Below are 15116 nucleotides of genomic sequence, written 5' to 3' on the forward strand. Positions count from 1 at the left end.
GCTGGGACATACTCACCAACACTATATCTGTGATTGCCCTGTTATAAGTGACTTCAGACCAAATGGTATAAGGTACTTTGAACTCTGTAATTACTTCATACACTTAGGAATATTGGAAGATATTCTTATGCTGTACCCGGATTTTGCTAACGGAGGCTAATAGATCAGCCTTATATTTTATGTTCTCACCTGATTGTTACCTTGAGGTAGGCCCGTAAGTGGTAGTCCTCTTGAACCATTAACAGTATCAATAGATGATACTGGAGATCTGTGGAGGTGCGACTGGACCCTGCGTGACGGAAGATGTATCCCTTGTTTCTTGTGATTGATTGATGAGGATTAAGCCATCCAAGAGGTAGCACGGGCATGAATAGCCCGTAAGTGGTGTTCTTGTTAGTCACAGTTGATTTTTTTTTTTATTGAGGCTGGTATTTTATCCCCTGATTCCATGTATAACTAACCATCCTGTGAGATGGGAATATTTAATGAACTTATAGCTAGTTTTTGATATACACTGTGTAATCTTTCATATAGAATAGGGTAGCAGCACATTACTGTGTATACCTAAGCTTGTTAATAATAACAAAAAAAAAAGTTAGTTTCTATCGATAGGGAGAGCGATGGTTCAAAAATCCTTCTTTAAAATATGAATATCTTTCCTATCTCACTAAGATCTAATCTCTGTGATTAAAATGCAAAATTGACTTTGTCACTGCCTTTTTGATAACATATACAATCATAAGCTTATTTGTGAATCTCTATTAAACAGTAAATCAGAGAGCGTGTAAGGTTCCGTGTTCCATGTCCGAAGAAACGGAGATTTTACATAAATACAGTACATGATAGTTTAAGTAGCGAACGCATACCAACAAATAACGATTAGTATCTATAACAAAAATATTGTTCTATGGAGTTGATTTAACTTCCAACCATGTATTTTTAAATAATCTTTAACGTTTTCTGGCTAGTTATGTTAGATTTGATTAAAAATACGCATTCTACTTGTTAATATCGTTAGATTTAATTAAAAATACGCATTCTACTTGTTAACATCATAAATTAAATTTGCGATAATTTGAGCAGAGAAGTTCGACGACTGGATCACTGTGTACAGAAGGTTGATATGCCAGCAAACACTTTCCAGAGAGCAATATATCTTGGATAAGTCGCTCCACGATATTGTTGCTTGGACCATCGACTTCCTTTGATATTACATATTTACATCTTATTTTGTTATGAAATGATATTTTTTCAGAGTAAAATTATGTTTTCTCATTTTCTGCATCCAGCATCCACATTATAGTGAGTAAATATACCATATTACTTCATTGCTTATGTAATGCTAGGAAGGTTTGAGTAGCTTTGGGTCTTTAGTGGACAGAATCTCCAATATATGGGGCGAGAGTCGCCCCATCTCTCTCGACCGGGCGGGACTCGAAACTTAAATTAAAATTGCTATATCATTGGTCTCCAACATGATATATTTCCTTTGATGCACTCACAATAACGATTATAGCTCTGTCTTTCTGGAGGCATGTAATATTTTAGGCTTTATTAGCGTATCTTTGTTAATTACACAACATATTGGCAAGTGCGTAGGCGTCTGCACTCCATGACCGAAAAGCTACTGAACGCCACTATAAAAACATATATATCTTCACTTGAGCTTTAAATACGTATGTCTAATGTAATGTATTTAAAATAAAGCTTATATTTCTATCCTTCTTAAGACGTGTAAAACATTTGTGTTTATTAACGAATTTACGTAAAATAAACATTCTTCTGAGAGAGTTGCTCTGTCGCTCAGTCTATGCGGGGGTCGGAGCTCGGCGATTATTAAAATACATGAATCTTCATTAGAACTTTAATTATGTCTATGATAAAGTGTTTAAAATGAGCCTTATATTCCTATCTTTCTTGAGGCATATAAAAAATTTACGATTATTTACAAATTTACGTGAAATAAGCATTGTTCTGCGAGAGAGTTGCTCCGTCGATCGATCTGTCCGGAGTCGGAGCTCGGCTATTATAAAAGAGTACACGTATCTTCGCTTTAAATTTAAATATGCCCATGGTAAGGTATTTAGAACGAAGCTTATATATCTGTCTTTCTTGTGACATATAAAACTCTTACGTTTATTAAGGAATCTGCGTGAAATAGGCATGGTTCTGAGATGAATGCTGCGGTTTTCGAGTTTGACGAGCGATGAAAACTGCCACTTTTATACAACTACAAATATCTTCGGTTTTACTTAAAATATTTGTCTGGTAGAGGTTTTACATATAGATCGCGTTTCTGTCTTTCTTCTGACTAATAAATAATTTTGGTTTAATCAGTTATCAAGATGTTTTCAACAATATTCTTTCAGCGTTCGTCTTTTCCAACTTGGGCGACCCTTTTGGAAGCGCGATACTTGGGTTAACCCATCCTATAGTTGGGTCTGTTTCCAACTGGGGTTCGAATAATACCACACACACAAACATTTGTGTACTATCAGGTCTGTTTCCACCTATATCCATTGTGGGTGCTGAGGTGAGAAATTCTGGCTGACCAATTGGATCAACACACACACACAGAAAGACTACAATAAAATAAGATCTTGTACTTAAGACTAAGGCTGGCCCCCTTAACATTTACTCATACCATCCTACATTCAAGCTGTTTTGTAGGTGGTTTGACAGTTGGTCTCTCACTTGTTCACCTTGTGGTAACACAATAGGATGGCAGGCTTTCCTGACACAACTGTATTTGACACAGTGGGATACTAGCAGGAGACATGTTGCACTTCTACAATAACTGCAAGTTGTATCTTCTGCACACACACACATGCAGGTAAGACAGAAACTCTTGTGTAGGGCACATGAGGTTTTAGTAGGTAGGGCAGGCAGTGATGTTATGTGGTATGAGAAGCAAGTGCTGGTGGTAGCTGTACATGTGCAGGAGAGTCAAATTGCTGGACAGAGTGGTAGTGACCAAGTTATTTTACCCCTGACAGGTGTCCGAGGTAAAGTCGCAAAGTAATTAGGCAGCAGTAATATTCCTTAGTTCACTCTTAGTCACAGAGTCACTAACAGGCTCTTCTGCTTACAGATGATCTTGATCTCACTTTGTCACTGTTCGTGACAAAGTGAATCACGAACTTTCGTTCTGGTGAATCTACAGAGCTTTGTCACACACACACATGATCAGATTCACATTCCACATACAGTAGTCAGTTGCAATTTGGGGCAAGTGCTGGTGTATTGAATTAAGATAGAGGGGAAACTTGATGGTGAGAAGCTTTAACAATGCATTCTTTTCTATTGGCCACTAGACAGAATGAAACACATCAACTAGGTATGATGTTTCCCTCATGAAAATGCCAGTGCTGGCTCCTGGAGGAGCCTGCTTGGGTCTCTGGAGCACAACCATCAGGTCTATGAACTGACCAATAGCATTACAACACAGGTGCCAGATCCAATCATATGTGCTCATACATAATGGTTAGGAAGTTGATGTCACACCTATGTCAGGCTTCCCCTTTACAAAGGCTGAAGCTGACACTGAAGGTCACTGCATCTCAACAACTGTTGACATCTTCTAGAGAAAAAACTAGATAAATAGTTTTCTTCAAGAAGGGCTGAACCAACCGGGCTGTGGTGCATGTGTGCCTGCAGGCCGCTCCAAGCAACAGCCTGTTGGACCAAGTTCTCACAAGTCAAGCCTGGCCTTGGGCCGGGCTTGGGGAGTAGAACAACTCCCAGAACCCCATCAAGCAGGTACCTGGTGGGAGTCTCCATTGCCATAACCTACACTTTCAAACCTGGTGTACTCCATCTCTCATTGTTATGGCATAATTGCTTAATTCACGCTATCTAATTCCTCACTGGACACATGGTAGCCTCCATATGATCACTGTTCCTGGATATGTGAGTGGGCTATACAGAGATATCATACATGCCAGACTTCCATCCAGTGATAAGGGATATAGGCCTTGTGCACCGCTTGGTTTACTCTGCAGTGCAATGTGCCACTCAAGTCAACTGTGGGAAAGTCCTGAGAGACCATTCTCTCACAAGGCAGCTCAACTGCCTCCACACCCAAAGTGAAAGGAGCAACTCGCCAAGATGGTCGAGCCACATCCCGAGCTAAGCTTGACTTTGAAACCCTTAGATATTTCAGGGCCGGAAGCAATTCTGGAAGAACAGAATCCAGGCATACCACACCCAAAGATAATGGAATAGGAGATGCAGAAGGAACCAGGGTGGAATTGATAAACACCTCCAATTACTTCCGAGTCCCCAAAAACAAGATGAGGGATAATTCTGGACCATCCAACTGGGTACACAACCAAGACAGCTGAAGGCTGGCAGAACAAACCTGTAAAATGGTAGCTGCCTGATACACTTTAACTTTATCGGGAGAGGTCACAGGGAAGTCTGTGCTACTCTCCCCACAAAGGGAATTTGCTTTCCCTCTGTGGAGGGAGAGAACCCCAGAGCCGGAAAGAATAATCGTCTACATGGCATTCACACCAGTGACAGAACTGGTGTGAAGAACTGTTAAGAACCAGTAGCTCTTGGCCCCCCCTCCTCTTTTGAGAGATTTAGTAATTAGTTTACATTGTTGGGTAGTTCATTCGGAAGTTTTGAGGCTTTGATCTCTCATCAGTGGCCCGTATTGGTTTACTGACTTTATGAATGCTTTCCCGGTGGTGTGGCAGTGTCACCTGCTTTCTACACCTCTGCAAGGGGGGGACCAGGATCTGACTCTGGTCCCTGGTAAGCCAAACAGAGCTCTGCAGCTGATTGTGACCTAGTAGTTGGTAACCATGTGAATGAGTGTGATTCAAGGAGCAACAAAGGGCCTTCCCCAGAAATTAATTACATTCCGAGTACATTAATTACACAAGTGTGTCACAATAACAGCATAGCACATCGTTTCTGATTCTGATAATGACAATCTCTATTTGTAACAAATTGCACAAATTATAATGCTGGCTGAATGAAACAGGTGTGTAGTAATCTAGATAAAACTTACATTTTATGAACAAAGTGAGTAACATTTAGCTAACAATTTGAAATATGATACAGTATATTTAAAAAATTAAAAAAGTCCAAAATTTTTGTGAATGACCTCACCATTTACTGAAGCGATGATGAGTTCTCCCTTCAGTGGCATCTCCAGCTTACAATTGATAGCATGTTGTTCAATTCTACCAATTTGAAGACATGTGCTATGACTTACTAGATGGCACATCATTTCTTATCCAGCTTTCTCATATCACATTTCTTATCCAGCTACTTTGAGAGTACCTTTGTGTATAAAGATAGAGCAAGGCTCTTAAGAGCTGATCTTTGACTCCCATCTATCCTGGTCATCCCATGTCTTACCTACTGACTCAAAGGTCTTTTCCTTACTCAATCATTTCACATACTTCCTGGGAAGTAGACAGACATACGCTTCTTTACTTGCATCCTTCCCTAGTCCTGTCTAAACTGGACTGTTGTCCCATATATGTCATCTTCATCCTTGCTCTTCTCCAGTCTAGAGTTTACATGTGGAAACCAGTATCCCATCACTCCCATGTTCAGCATTACCTCTGATACTGTCCTTTCAACACCCTTTTTTGTATTTGTGCCTTGCCTTTACTTGTTGCCAGCCCAGTTCTCCATCCATTTTGTTCTTTTATTACTATGATGGCCTGTTAACAGGATTCACTTTTGACCCACATCAGCAGTATGTTCTCTTTTGTTCCTATCTTGCAAGACCCTGACCGGTGTGGTGGAGAGAGAGATACCTCTCATATAGTTATGAAATTCCTCTATCATTTTCACTGCCATTCTCAACGTTCATGGCTGAGTTGTTGATGGCAATGGTTTCTACATTATTTTTCCTGAAATATCTTGTGTGTCTAAGAGATTCATTCTTAAATAAGAGATTTAAACAATTCTGTATGTTCTTAGTTACTTTCTTTGCACCATCATTCTTTAGTTATTGTGGTTGACTCCTGCAGTGCCTTTATGGCCCTGGAATTGTGTAACCTTTCCCATCCCATGGTGGTTGAAATCCAGTAAGTACTGGCTTTTTCCTCATCTTCAGCAGGTATAAGTTTAATTATGTTTAGTCCGCAGCCATATTGGTGTTGCTTCTAATGGGGTCGCAGGAGTCCGTTCATATTATTCCCATTTCGCAAGCAGCTTCCTTACTAGGATTTCTATCCTGTCATTCACGATCTGCAGTTCATAACCTTTAGGTTGTACTTTACAAATAACAAACTGCATGGTATTAAATGTAGTGTCTTTTTGCCTTCCTTCCACCATAATAGGTGGAAAATGGCTAGGCTGTTTTGGCCACACTCACTTAACTCGGGCACTTAATAGAAGAAAGGCCCGAATCTTAATATCCCACTTGTGCGTCTCCTTGTAGTATGCCCTGATTTTCACGATGATTGGAAATCTTGCCTTACCACTGTCCCTTTGAGTTACTTATCCCTCTATAAAATCTTTGGCGACTAATAATTTTGACATCTTAAGTCCTTTTGCTCTTTGTATAAAATTTTTTAATGACATCTAAAACTTTTATCATTATTATTATTATTATGTTGTGCACCAAGGATGGTGCTAAATAGTCTTTCCAAACTTGGTTGCCTCCTATTGACAATTACTTACCTGGCATACTTAATGAAATTGTGATATACCCTGTGCTATATATTGCAAGCCTATATGCAGTTATGAAAATTGCACTGTTACCTAGCTACTGTCTTAACATTTTTATCTTTTTACATATTGTTTATCATTTCATTATGAAGTCTTTCTATTCATTGGATTAACTGGGACCAACTAATGCAAGCCCAAGTATATTTTTGGGTTATGCTATTACTGTACTGGGAATAAAATGCACAAAAACAAATTATATTTATTTGTACACATAAAATACATTTGTGCAATATTTTAATACCAAAATTTATTATTAAAGACAGCTATAGGCAGACTTCCACACACAATATTACACCTCATGATTTAATGACATACTTAACAACAATTGTATCATTCAATTTCCTTGTTAAAAATACTGTCCTCTACATATTAAAACCTATTTTGTTATCACAGCTAGCTGAGGATAATATCTTGGGCTTATCACTCAATATAAACAATACAGTAATATTGTATTATTAAATATTCTGAAATGACTGAGTCAAACAATATATTCTTAAAAATACAACATTTCACCCCCCCCCTCCTCCAATTCCCTATATGTGGGTTGAAGTGTAGGTGGTCAGTTATAAAAGTTGTTCTACTCTTGCAGCCTGGCCTGCAGGTGGTGGTGGTGGTGTGAGTTTTGGTGGACGAGTGTAGTGCGGAAGGGCGACATGACAACTTTGCCAGCAATGAAATTGAATAAACTTCACTTATAATTTCATTGTTAGTATATGAGGTACTGCATTCTATAATATTTTTATGTAATATGACTAAAATGTCTTCCTACAGGGGCTGTATAGTATTGCTCAATGTTAGTAATAAACATAGTTCTCTCATCTTGCATGAGTACTGTATATTTAAAGTAAATACAATTAGAAATCAGGGTCTCTCATGGAATCAATTTTTCTTGTTTAGCTACATTGCCCAATAATAAAATGGTTACTTTTAGTAATATTGCAGTAATAATTCATTTTGTGGGGGGGACAGGCAGCCAGTGTGTGTATATATATTTATTAGGCTTATATTGAAATCATCCCAAGGTTAAACTACTGATGCATCCCCACAACAAGCTAATACATGGGTACCTATTTAATCCTAGGTGACAGGAAACATGCCCAACCATTTCTGTCCTGCTCGGAACATACAAATAGTGTCATGTAAATGCGTTTAAAGTCAATACGTAGAGGCATTCTCAATACTAAATTAACATCTTCAAGAGAAAGATGACTAGTCAATTTATTGAAAAGAATCATTAAGGTTCCCATTACAATAGAGTAGAAAAACACTTTAATCATTTATCACAGGAATTGCTGGAGTGATAAATAGTGTTGTTGTCGGTGTGCTACATGGAAGACCTCATTTCACTTGTATATTTGTCTTGTTCTTGATTATCTAAATGATATACAATATTTGTATTCTTTACACAATATAATATTTATTTATTTTTATTTATTTATTTATATATATACAAGAAGGTACATTGGGTTTGTGAGAATACATTGGATAGTACAGTATATACATTCTTGTAAAGCCACTAGTACGCACAGCGTTTCGGGCAGAAATTCTGTGAGATCTGTGAGCATTGGAGGAAGGGCTGACCTCTATTCTTCAATCCCTCTGCCACAAATGAAAACAAATACCGGGTACTTTAAATTACTATATTACATAATTTTTCAGACAATGGTGGATAAAATATTTGGCATACTGTAACTGATGGAAAACATGGAAGATTGAATGAAACCCCACAACAATCAAATGTACTGTATTTACTGTAATAACCCATACTATACAGGACAGGGTCCTACATAATTCATTCACATGCAATCAAATTCAGAAAAGATTTCAATATTGATTAGACAATAAATATTACAATGGCACACAGCACAACCACTCAAACTTTTCTTGATGGTGGCTGGGTGCGATGAGGACACGTGGTTGGTGGGTGCCTCTAGGACACGTGGTTGCTTGGTGTGATACGGACACAAGTCATCACACCTAGCCGCCACACTAACCGCATGTCCTCGTCGCACCCATTTACTACACCGATCTTGTGGTAGGTGGGTGCGATGAGGACACGTGGTAGGCGGGTGCGATAAGGACACGTGGCAGGCGGGTACGATGAGGACACGTTGCTGTAACAGTTGGGTATTTATGCTACGTGTCCTCGTCACACCCACCTACCACGTGACCTCACTCAACCACCGACCACACCAACCACGTGTCCTCGTCACACCCACCTACCATGTGACCTCATCTCAACCACCTACCACACCAACCACGTGTCCTCGTCACACCCACCAACCATGTACCCTCGTTGCCCCCACCTACCACACCAATCTTATGGTTGGTGTGACAGCCGAGTGTGATATGAACATGTGATAGCTGATGCAACGCCAATAATGTCAATGCTAGCTGGTGTTTGTATTAAATCCACATTTATAGTATCGAGGATGCCACCAAGGGTACACCTTAACATCACTCACTGGGTCCAATATAACCTGAAACATGAAAGAGGAAATCTAATGTTCATACAGAAGTAATCTACAGTGTGTAATTACCTAATCGTAATTACCTAAGTGTAGTTACAGGATGAGAGCTAAGCTCGTGGTGTCCCGTCTTCCCAGCACTCTTTGTCATATAACGCTTTGAAACTACTGACGGTCTTGGCCTCCACCACCTTCTCACTTAACTTGTTCCAACCGTCTACCACTCTATTTGCGAAGGTGAATTTTCTTATATTTCTTCGGCATCTGTGTTTAGCTAGTTTAAATCTATGACCTCTTGTTCTTGAAGTGCCAGGTCTCAGGAAATCTTCCCTGTCGATTTTATCAATTCCTGTTACTATTTTGTATGTAGTGATCATATCACCTCTTTTTCTTCTGTCTTCTAGTTTTGGTATGTTTAATGCTTCTAACCTCTCCTCGTAGCTCTTACCCTTCAGTTCTGGGAGCCACTTAGTAGCATGTCTTTGCACCTTTTCCAGTTTGTTGATGTGCTTCTTAAGATATGGGCACCACACAACAGCTGCATATTCTAGCTTTGGCCTAACAAAAGTCATGAACAATTTCTTTAGTATATCGCCATCCATGTAATTAAATGCAATTCTGAAGTTAGAAAGCATAGCATAGGCTCCTTGCACAATATTCTTTATGTGGTCCTCAGGTGATAGTTTTCTATCTAGAACCACCCCTAGATCTCTTTCTTTATCAGAATTCTTTAAAGATTTCTCACATAATATATAGGTTGTGTGGGGTCTATGTTCTCCTATTCCACATTCCATAACATGACATTTATTAACATTAAATTCCATTTGCCAAGTGGTGCTCCATCTACTTATTTTGTCCAGGTCTTCTTGAAGGGCATGACAATCATCTAAATTTCTTATCCTTCCTATTATCTTAGCATCATCAGCAAACATGTTCATATAATTCTGTATACCAACTGGTAGATCATTTATGTACACAATAAACATCACTGGTGCAAGAACTGAACCCTGTGGTACTCTACTTGTGACATTTCTCCATTCCGATACATTGCCTCTGATTACTGCCCTCATTTTTCTATCAGTCAGAAAATTTTTCATCCATGATAGAAGCTTACCTGTCACCCCTCCAATATTTTCCAGTTTCCAGAACAACCTCTTATGTGGAACTCTGTCGAAAGCCTTTTTTAGGTCCAGATAGATGCAGTCAACCCAACCATCTCTTTCCTGTAATATCTCTGTGGCTCGATCATTGAAACTGAGTAAATTCGATACACAGGATCTTTCAGATCGAAAACCATACTGTCTGTCTGATATTATATCATTTCTCTCCAGGTGTTCTACCCATTTAGTTTTGATTAGTTTTTCCAATACTTTCACTATTACACTTGTCAATGATACAGGTCTATAATTGAGGGGGTCTTCCCTGCTGCCACTTTTGTAGATTGGAACTATGTTAGCCTGTTTCCACACGTCTGCTACGATTCCTGTACACAGGGATGCCTGAAAGATCAGGTGAAGTGGAATGCTGAGCTCAGATGCACATTCTCTCAGAACCCATGGTGAAACTCCATCTGGGCCAGCTGCTTTGTTCTTATCGAGCTCCTTTAGCATATTTTCCACTTCATCTCTAGACACCTCTATCCGCTCTATGTTGTTCTCTGGAATTCTTATTGTGTCTGGTTCTCTGAAGATTTAATTTTGTACAAACACACTTTGGAACTTTTCATTTAATGTTTCACACATTTCCTTTTCATTTTCCATGAATCTGTTTCCCATTTTCAACCTCTGGATATTATCCTTTACTTGCAATTTGTTGTTTATGAATTTGTAGAATAGGCCTGGTTCTGTTTTACATTTATCCGCTATCCCTTTTTCAAAATTTCTTTCTGCCTCTCTCCTTACTGCTGTATAGTTGTTTCTCGCATCTTTGTATCGCTGGTATGTTTGGGGGTTTGGCCTCTTCCTATACCGTTTCCATTTTTGTGTCTTTAGGTCTCTTGCCCTCTCACAATTTCTGTCGAACCAATCCTGTTTTCTGGCCCTGCATCTCTGTTTTGGAGGGGGGGGGGGGGGGGTGCGTGCGTGTGTGCGTGTGTGTGTGTGTGTGTGTGTGTGTGTGTGTGTGTGTGTGTGTGTGTGTGTGTGTGTACCCATCGATAATTATGGGCAAGCAAGATCTAGTTCTGCGTGTGAATGTTGTTGCAAGATGAGAGCTATGTACATTGTGTCCTGTCTACATAATTTCTGTCATGTCATGTTTCGAAACTAACTGATTTTGGCATACACTACTCTTATAATTGTTCCACCTATCTACTACTATTCACAAAATTAAATTATATACATTTTTTTTGTGAGTTTGATTTCTTAGTTTGACCCCAAGGCTTTGTTCTCCATGTTGTGTATAGTATTTCAAACTTCCTGAATGTGATAATGTCCCCACTTTTCCTATAGTCTAATCAATTTTTGCATATTTAATGCCAGCACTTTTTCCTTATAGCTCATGTTTTAGGTCCAGGACAATAGGTTTGAAAAGGAACAAAGACATTACTAAAGTACTGTAATATGTTTTCTGGGAGGGACCTTGCTGTAGCTCCCCAAGCATAATTCTGGTGCCACCAGGCTTAGCCCAGCATGCCAGATTCCAAGACCTATCTGTTCCATACAGAGATACACAACTTAAATCATATGGTATCCTAACTGGAGACGCCTAATTAAATCACATTTAAAAAACAAGTCTGATTTTCCATACAAGATCATATATTCCAATATTATACAAAAAATATAAAACAGTACAGTATAATAAGACAAAATCATTGTTATTATTTACCTCTGTTGTTGGAACTTGATACTTGCGAGAATTGGAAGAGGTAGAGCTTGAGAGGAGGTGTGCAGGTACCATGGAAAGACGTAGACGGTGATTACACATGTTGGTTGATACCCCTAATCCAGCATGGTAGAGGTACTCGCCAATTATCATGGGTATTCCACACACCGAACTAGTTGTAGCCTACAAATATACTGTATTATTATGTGTACCATATGGTTATGACATTTACTTGCATTTCATTCTGCATATAGTACAGTACTATAACAAAACAGTTTAATAAATTACAAAAATCTATCATCATAATGTATTACACATGCCTACTCTCTCACAAAAATACATAGTGAATGAAAAGCACCTTGACAGTATTTAAAAAGGACAAGAATCTAGTAGACATAAAAATCAACCCTGTCCCAGGAGGTCCAAGGAAAAAAGAAATGAAATTGGTGGAATATACAAAGCTAGCAAAAACCCAGCATTGAATATAATGAAAAGCCCCTTTCTGGATGAGCCCCAGAACAGAAAAAAGCATAGATGGTATATTTTTTTTTTGTTTTTAATTTACAGAGGTTTGAATGCAGACTCGAGCATGGATCGAGCATGGAGAAAGCACAGGGATGAACACACAAGCATTAAGGTGCTCAAACTCTTCCCCCAAATAAACTTGCAGAACGGTAGAAGTTTCTCGCCACTCAAGCATGCGGGTCCGACAGAACCCATGCCATGCCCAAAATGAAAAGAATGGGCAGACTGCCCGCCAGGAAGACTCCGGAATCTCCAAATGTACCCAATACGGGAGTACAGAACTCAAATAAGGACGGATCCATCACGAAGGTGGAATCCGGATCTCGCAGAAGGTATGCAGCAAGAGCCCCCTGAACCTCCCTAGGGAAGATACAAGAGGCAGAAAACCTCTTGAAGAACGGGGCCGAGGAACCCAAGGGAGCCCGGAACCGGGAAGGAGTCCGACCCCAAATCATACTTATACAGGAAAGGGGGGGGGGGGGGGGAGAAAACCCCTTCCCCTGGAACAACAAGCCCCGCGAAGAAGGCACTAACACCCAAGTGGAAACAAAAGGGGGCCCAAGGTCCTCCAGGTCGACTCATCCCCAGCCCCGGGATTTCCCAAGTCGGCCTCCCCCCCTCCCGGGGCAGAGCAGTCCTCCATACCCTTTACCCCCTAAAGAAAAGGCAGAATCCAAGGGAAAGGCAGAAAAGAAGAGGACCTGCTGGTGGGACCTAGAAGCCTCGGCAGGAGGAACCGGCTCAAATGCCTCCATCCCCAGCCCAAATGGGACAGCCCTAGAAGCTGCCCGAGTCTCATTACCAACTAAATCCTGCCCCGACTCCGAAACCCTCAGACATTTGGGAGCCAGAAGCAGGGGAGGGAAGTGTGGGGTGAACAACAAGGGGAGGGCCCAGGGAGCACAGACTGAACCAAAGTTGAAGCGACTAACGCCTCCAGGTCTGGGTCCTTATAACCAAAGCGGGGCAGGTGTGGGGCCTCCGAGTGGGAAACCAACCTAGCGTTGCAACAACCTAAACCTAGCATGCAACAAGGATGCTGTCTGTACTCTAACAGTATTGTCATCAGAATAGTACTGGAGAAAAAGCAGAGAACACGATTCGCAAGACTCTGGGTTAAAGGCATCGTTGACCCAACAGACAACATGACAGAGGCAAAAGAGGCGACTGTCACCCTGAGACAAGGGCACACAGCAACCTTCAAACCCGCACGAGGCAGGCTGGAACTTAGAAGGCGCACCAATGGGTCCGTCAAGCCCCGACTGGGTTTTCCAGGGCCCGCAGGCTGACTGCTATCAGAAGCCCAGGCAAGGTGTTGCAAACTGGTTAAGACCCAACGCTAACAAGGGGAACATCAAAACACTGAAAATCCCTGTAATATGTACAATCACAGGGTACTAGCAGAACTGGAAATATAGCCACACCAGGCAGACCCCCACCAGGCTGGAAAAAAGAAAAAAAAAAGAAAAACCCTACAAAAGTACAATGTCCCTAGAGGAAACAGGAACCGGCCGCTGCATAGGTAGGAAGGCTGCACACCTTGATGCTCCAATCTGCACGATACCACTTCCTACCCAAGACCAAACAAGGGCCATGAAATCCCAGCTGGCCCCAAGGGTGGGGTAAATGCCGAGCAGCAAAAACCACTACAATATGTAAATGGTTTCTCGAACGCACCAGGGAAGGGGAACCCTAACACGCAAGGGCAGTACTTATAGGGTGCCTAGGGAAGGAAGCCCCTAAGCACAGGCAGCCCCAGCATTGAAGGGGACACTTGGCTACCACACCCACCAACACTGCAGAGGTTGCCACGAAGGCAAAACACCACCTTGGAAATTGAGGCCAAAGAAGACATCTGCCCCGGACCATATTAGGGAATGAACTGGAATGCTAGGTGGCCGGCGCAGGGAGTTCTGGGGCTTACCCCCCCTCCTCCTCTTGTGGCAAGGGAAGGCTGCCCAAATGAGCAGTGCAGTGGTGGAGTGTGACGTTTGCTTGTTTCCTTGGGACTGGAGGGAGTTCTGCCCCTCTTTTTGGTTTTTAGTTGTACTTTTCTTACCATGTGGGGTTTATTTTGTTATGCCTACGTTTCTGGGTGCCTAACCCCAGTTGATGGCAAATAAGGAAAACCCCCAATTACAGGGGATATTTTCCAGGGCCATTGTTCCCTAAAACCTCTCCGAGGGGGTCAGGTTCTGGCTCGTGGTCCCCGGTAGGCTGAACTCCATAGACTAATGCCCCAGTCTAATATATCACACATTAACCCGATAACTCCAGGGAGCCGTAGGGGCTCCCCCACAGAAATAAAAGGCTTTTGACAGTCCCACACAAGAGGTTCTGGAAATTAGAACATACTGGAAGGGGTGACAGAGAGACTGAAAACTTATCTGACAGGAAAATGAGGACAGTAATCAGAGGAAATGTATCAGGCTAGAGAAATGTTACTAGTGGAGAACCACAGGGTTCAGTTCTAGCACCAGTGATGTTCATTGTCTATATGAACATATTTGCTGCTGATGCCAAGCTACTAGGGAAAATAAGAAACTGACAATTGCTATGCCCTTCAAGATGTGGGGAGCAAATAAGGATAAGGAGAAACAC

At 41.0% G+C, this 15116-nt stretch overlaps 1 protein-coding gene across 14 annotated transcripts in view; it reads right to left on the bottom strand.

Annotated features, from left to right (window-relative positions):
* Positions 1-6886: 6886 nt before the first annotated feature.
* The window catches only part of fsd (transmembrane protein fates-shifted), a 37478-nt gene continuing 29248 nt past the window's right edge, over positions 6887-15116 (bottom strand). For 12 of the 14 annotated variants that reach the window (XM_045757957.2, XM_069306672.1, XM_069306673.1 and 9 more), the window contains 2 exons: positions 11994-12173; positions 6887-9179 (listed from right to left, as the gene is read on the bottom strand). In XM_045757957.2, coding sequence (XP_045613913.2) covers positions 9090-9179; positions 11994-12173 — 270 coding nt within the window. In that variant the 3' untranslated portion in view covers positions 6887-9089. The remainder of the gene's footprint in view (positions 9180-11993; positions 12174-15116) is intronic. The other 2 variants (XR_011223201.1, XM_069306671.1) reach the window with 2 other exon arrangements.

The sequence above is a fragment of the Procambarus clarkii genome, chromosome 58 (assembly GCF_040958095.1).
Source record: "Procambarus clarkii isolate CNS0578487 chromosome 58, FALCON_Pclarkii_2.0, whole genome shotgun sequence".
NCBI lineage: Eukaryota > Metazoa > Arthropoda > Malacostraca > Decapoda > Cambaridae > Procambarus > Procambarus clarkii.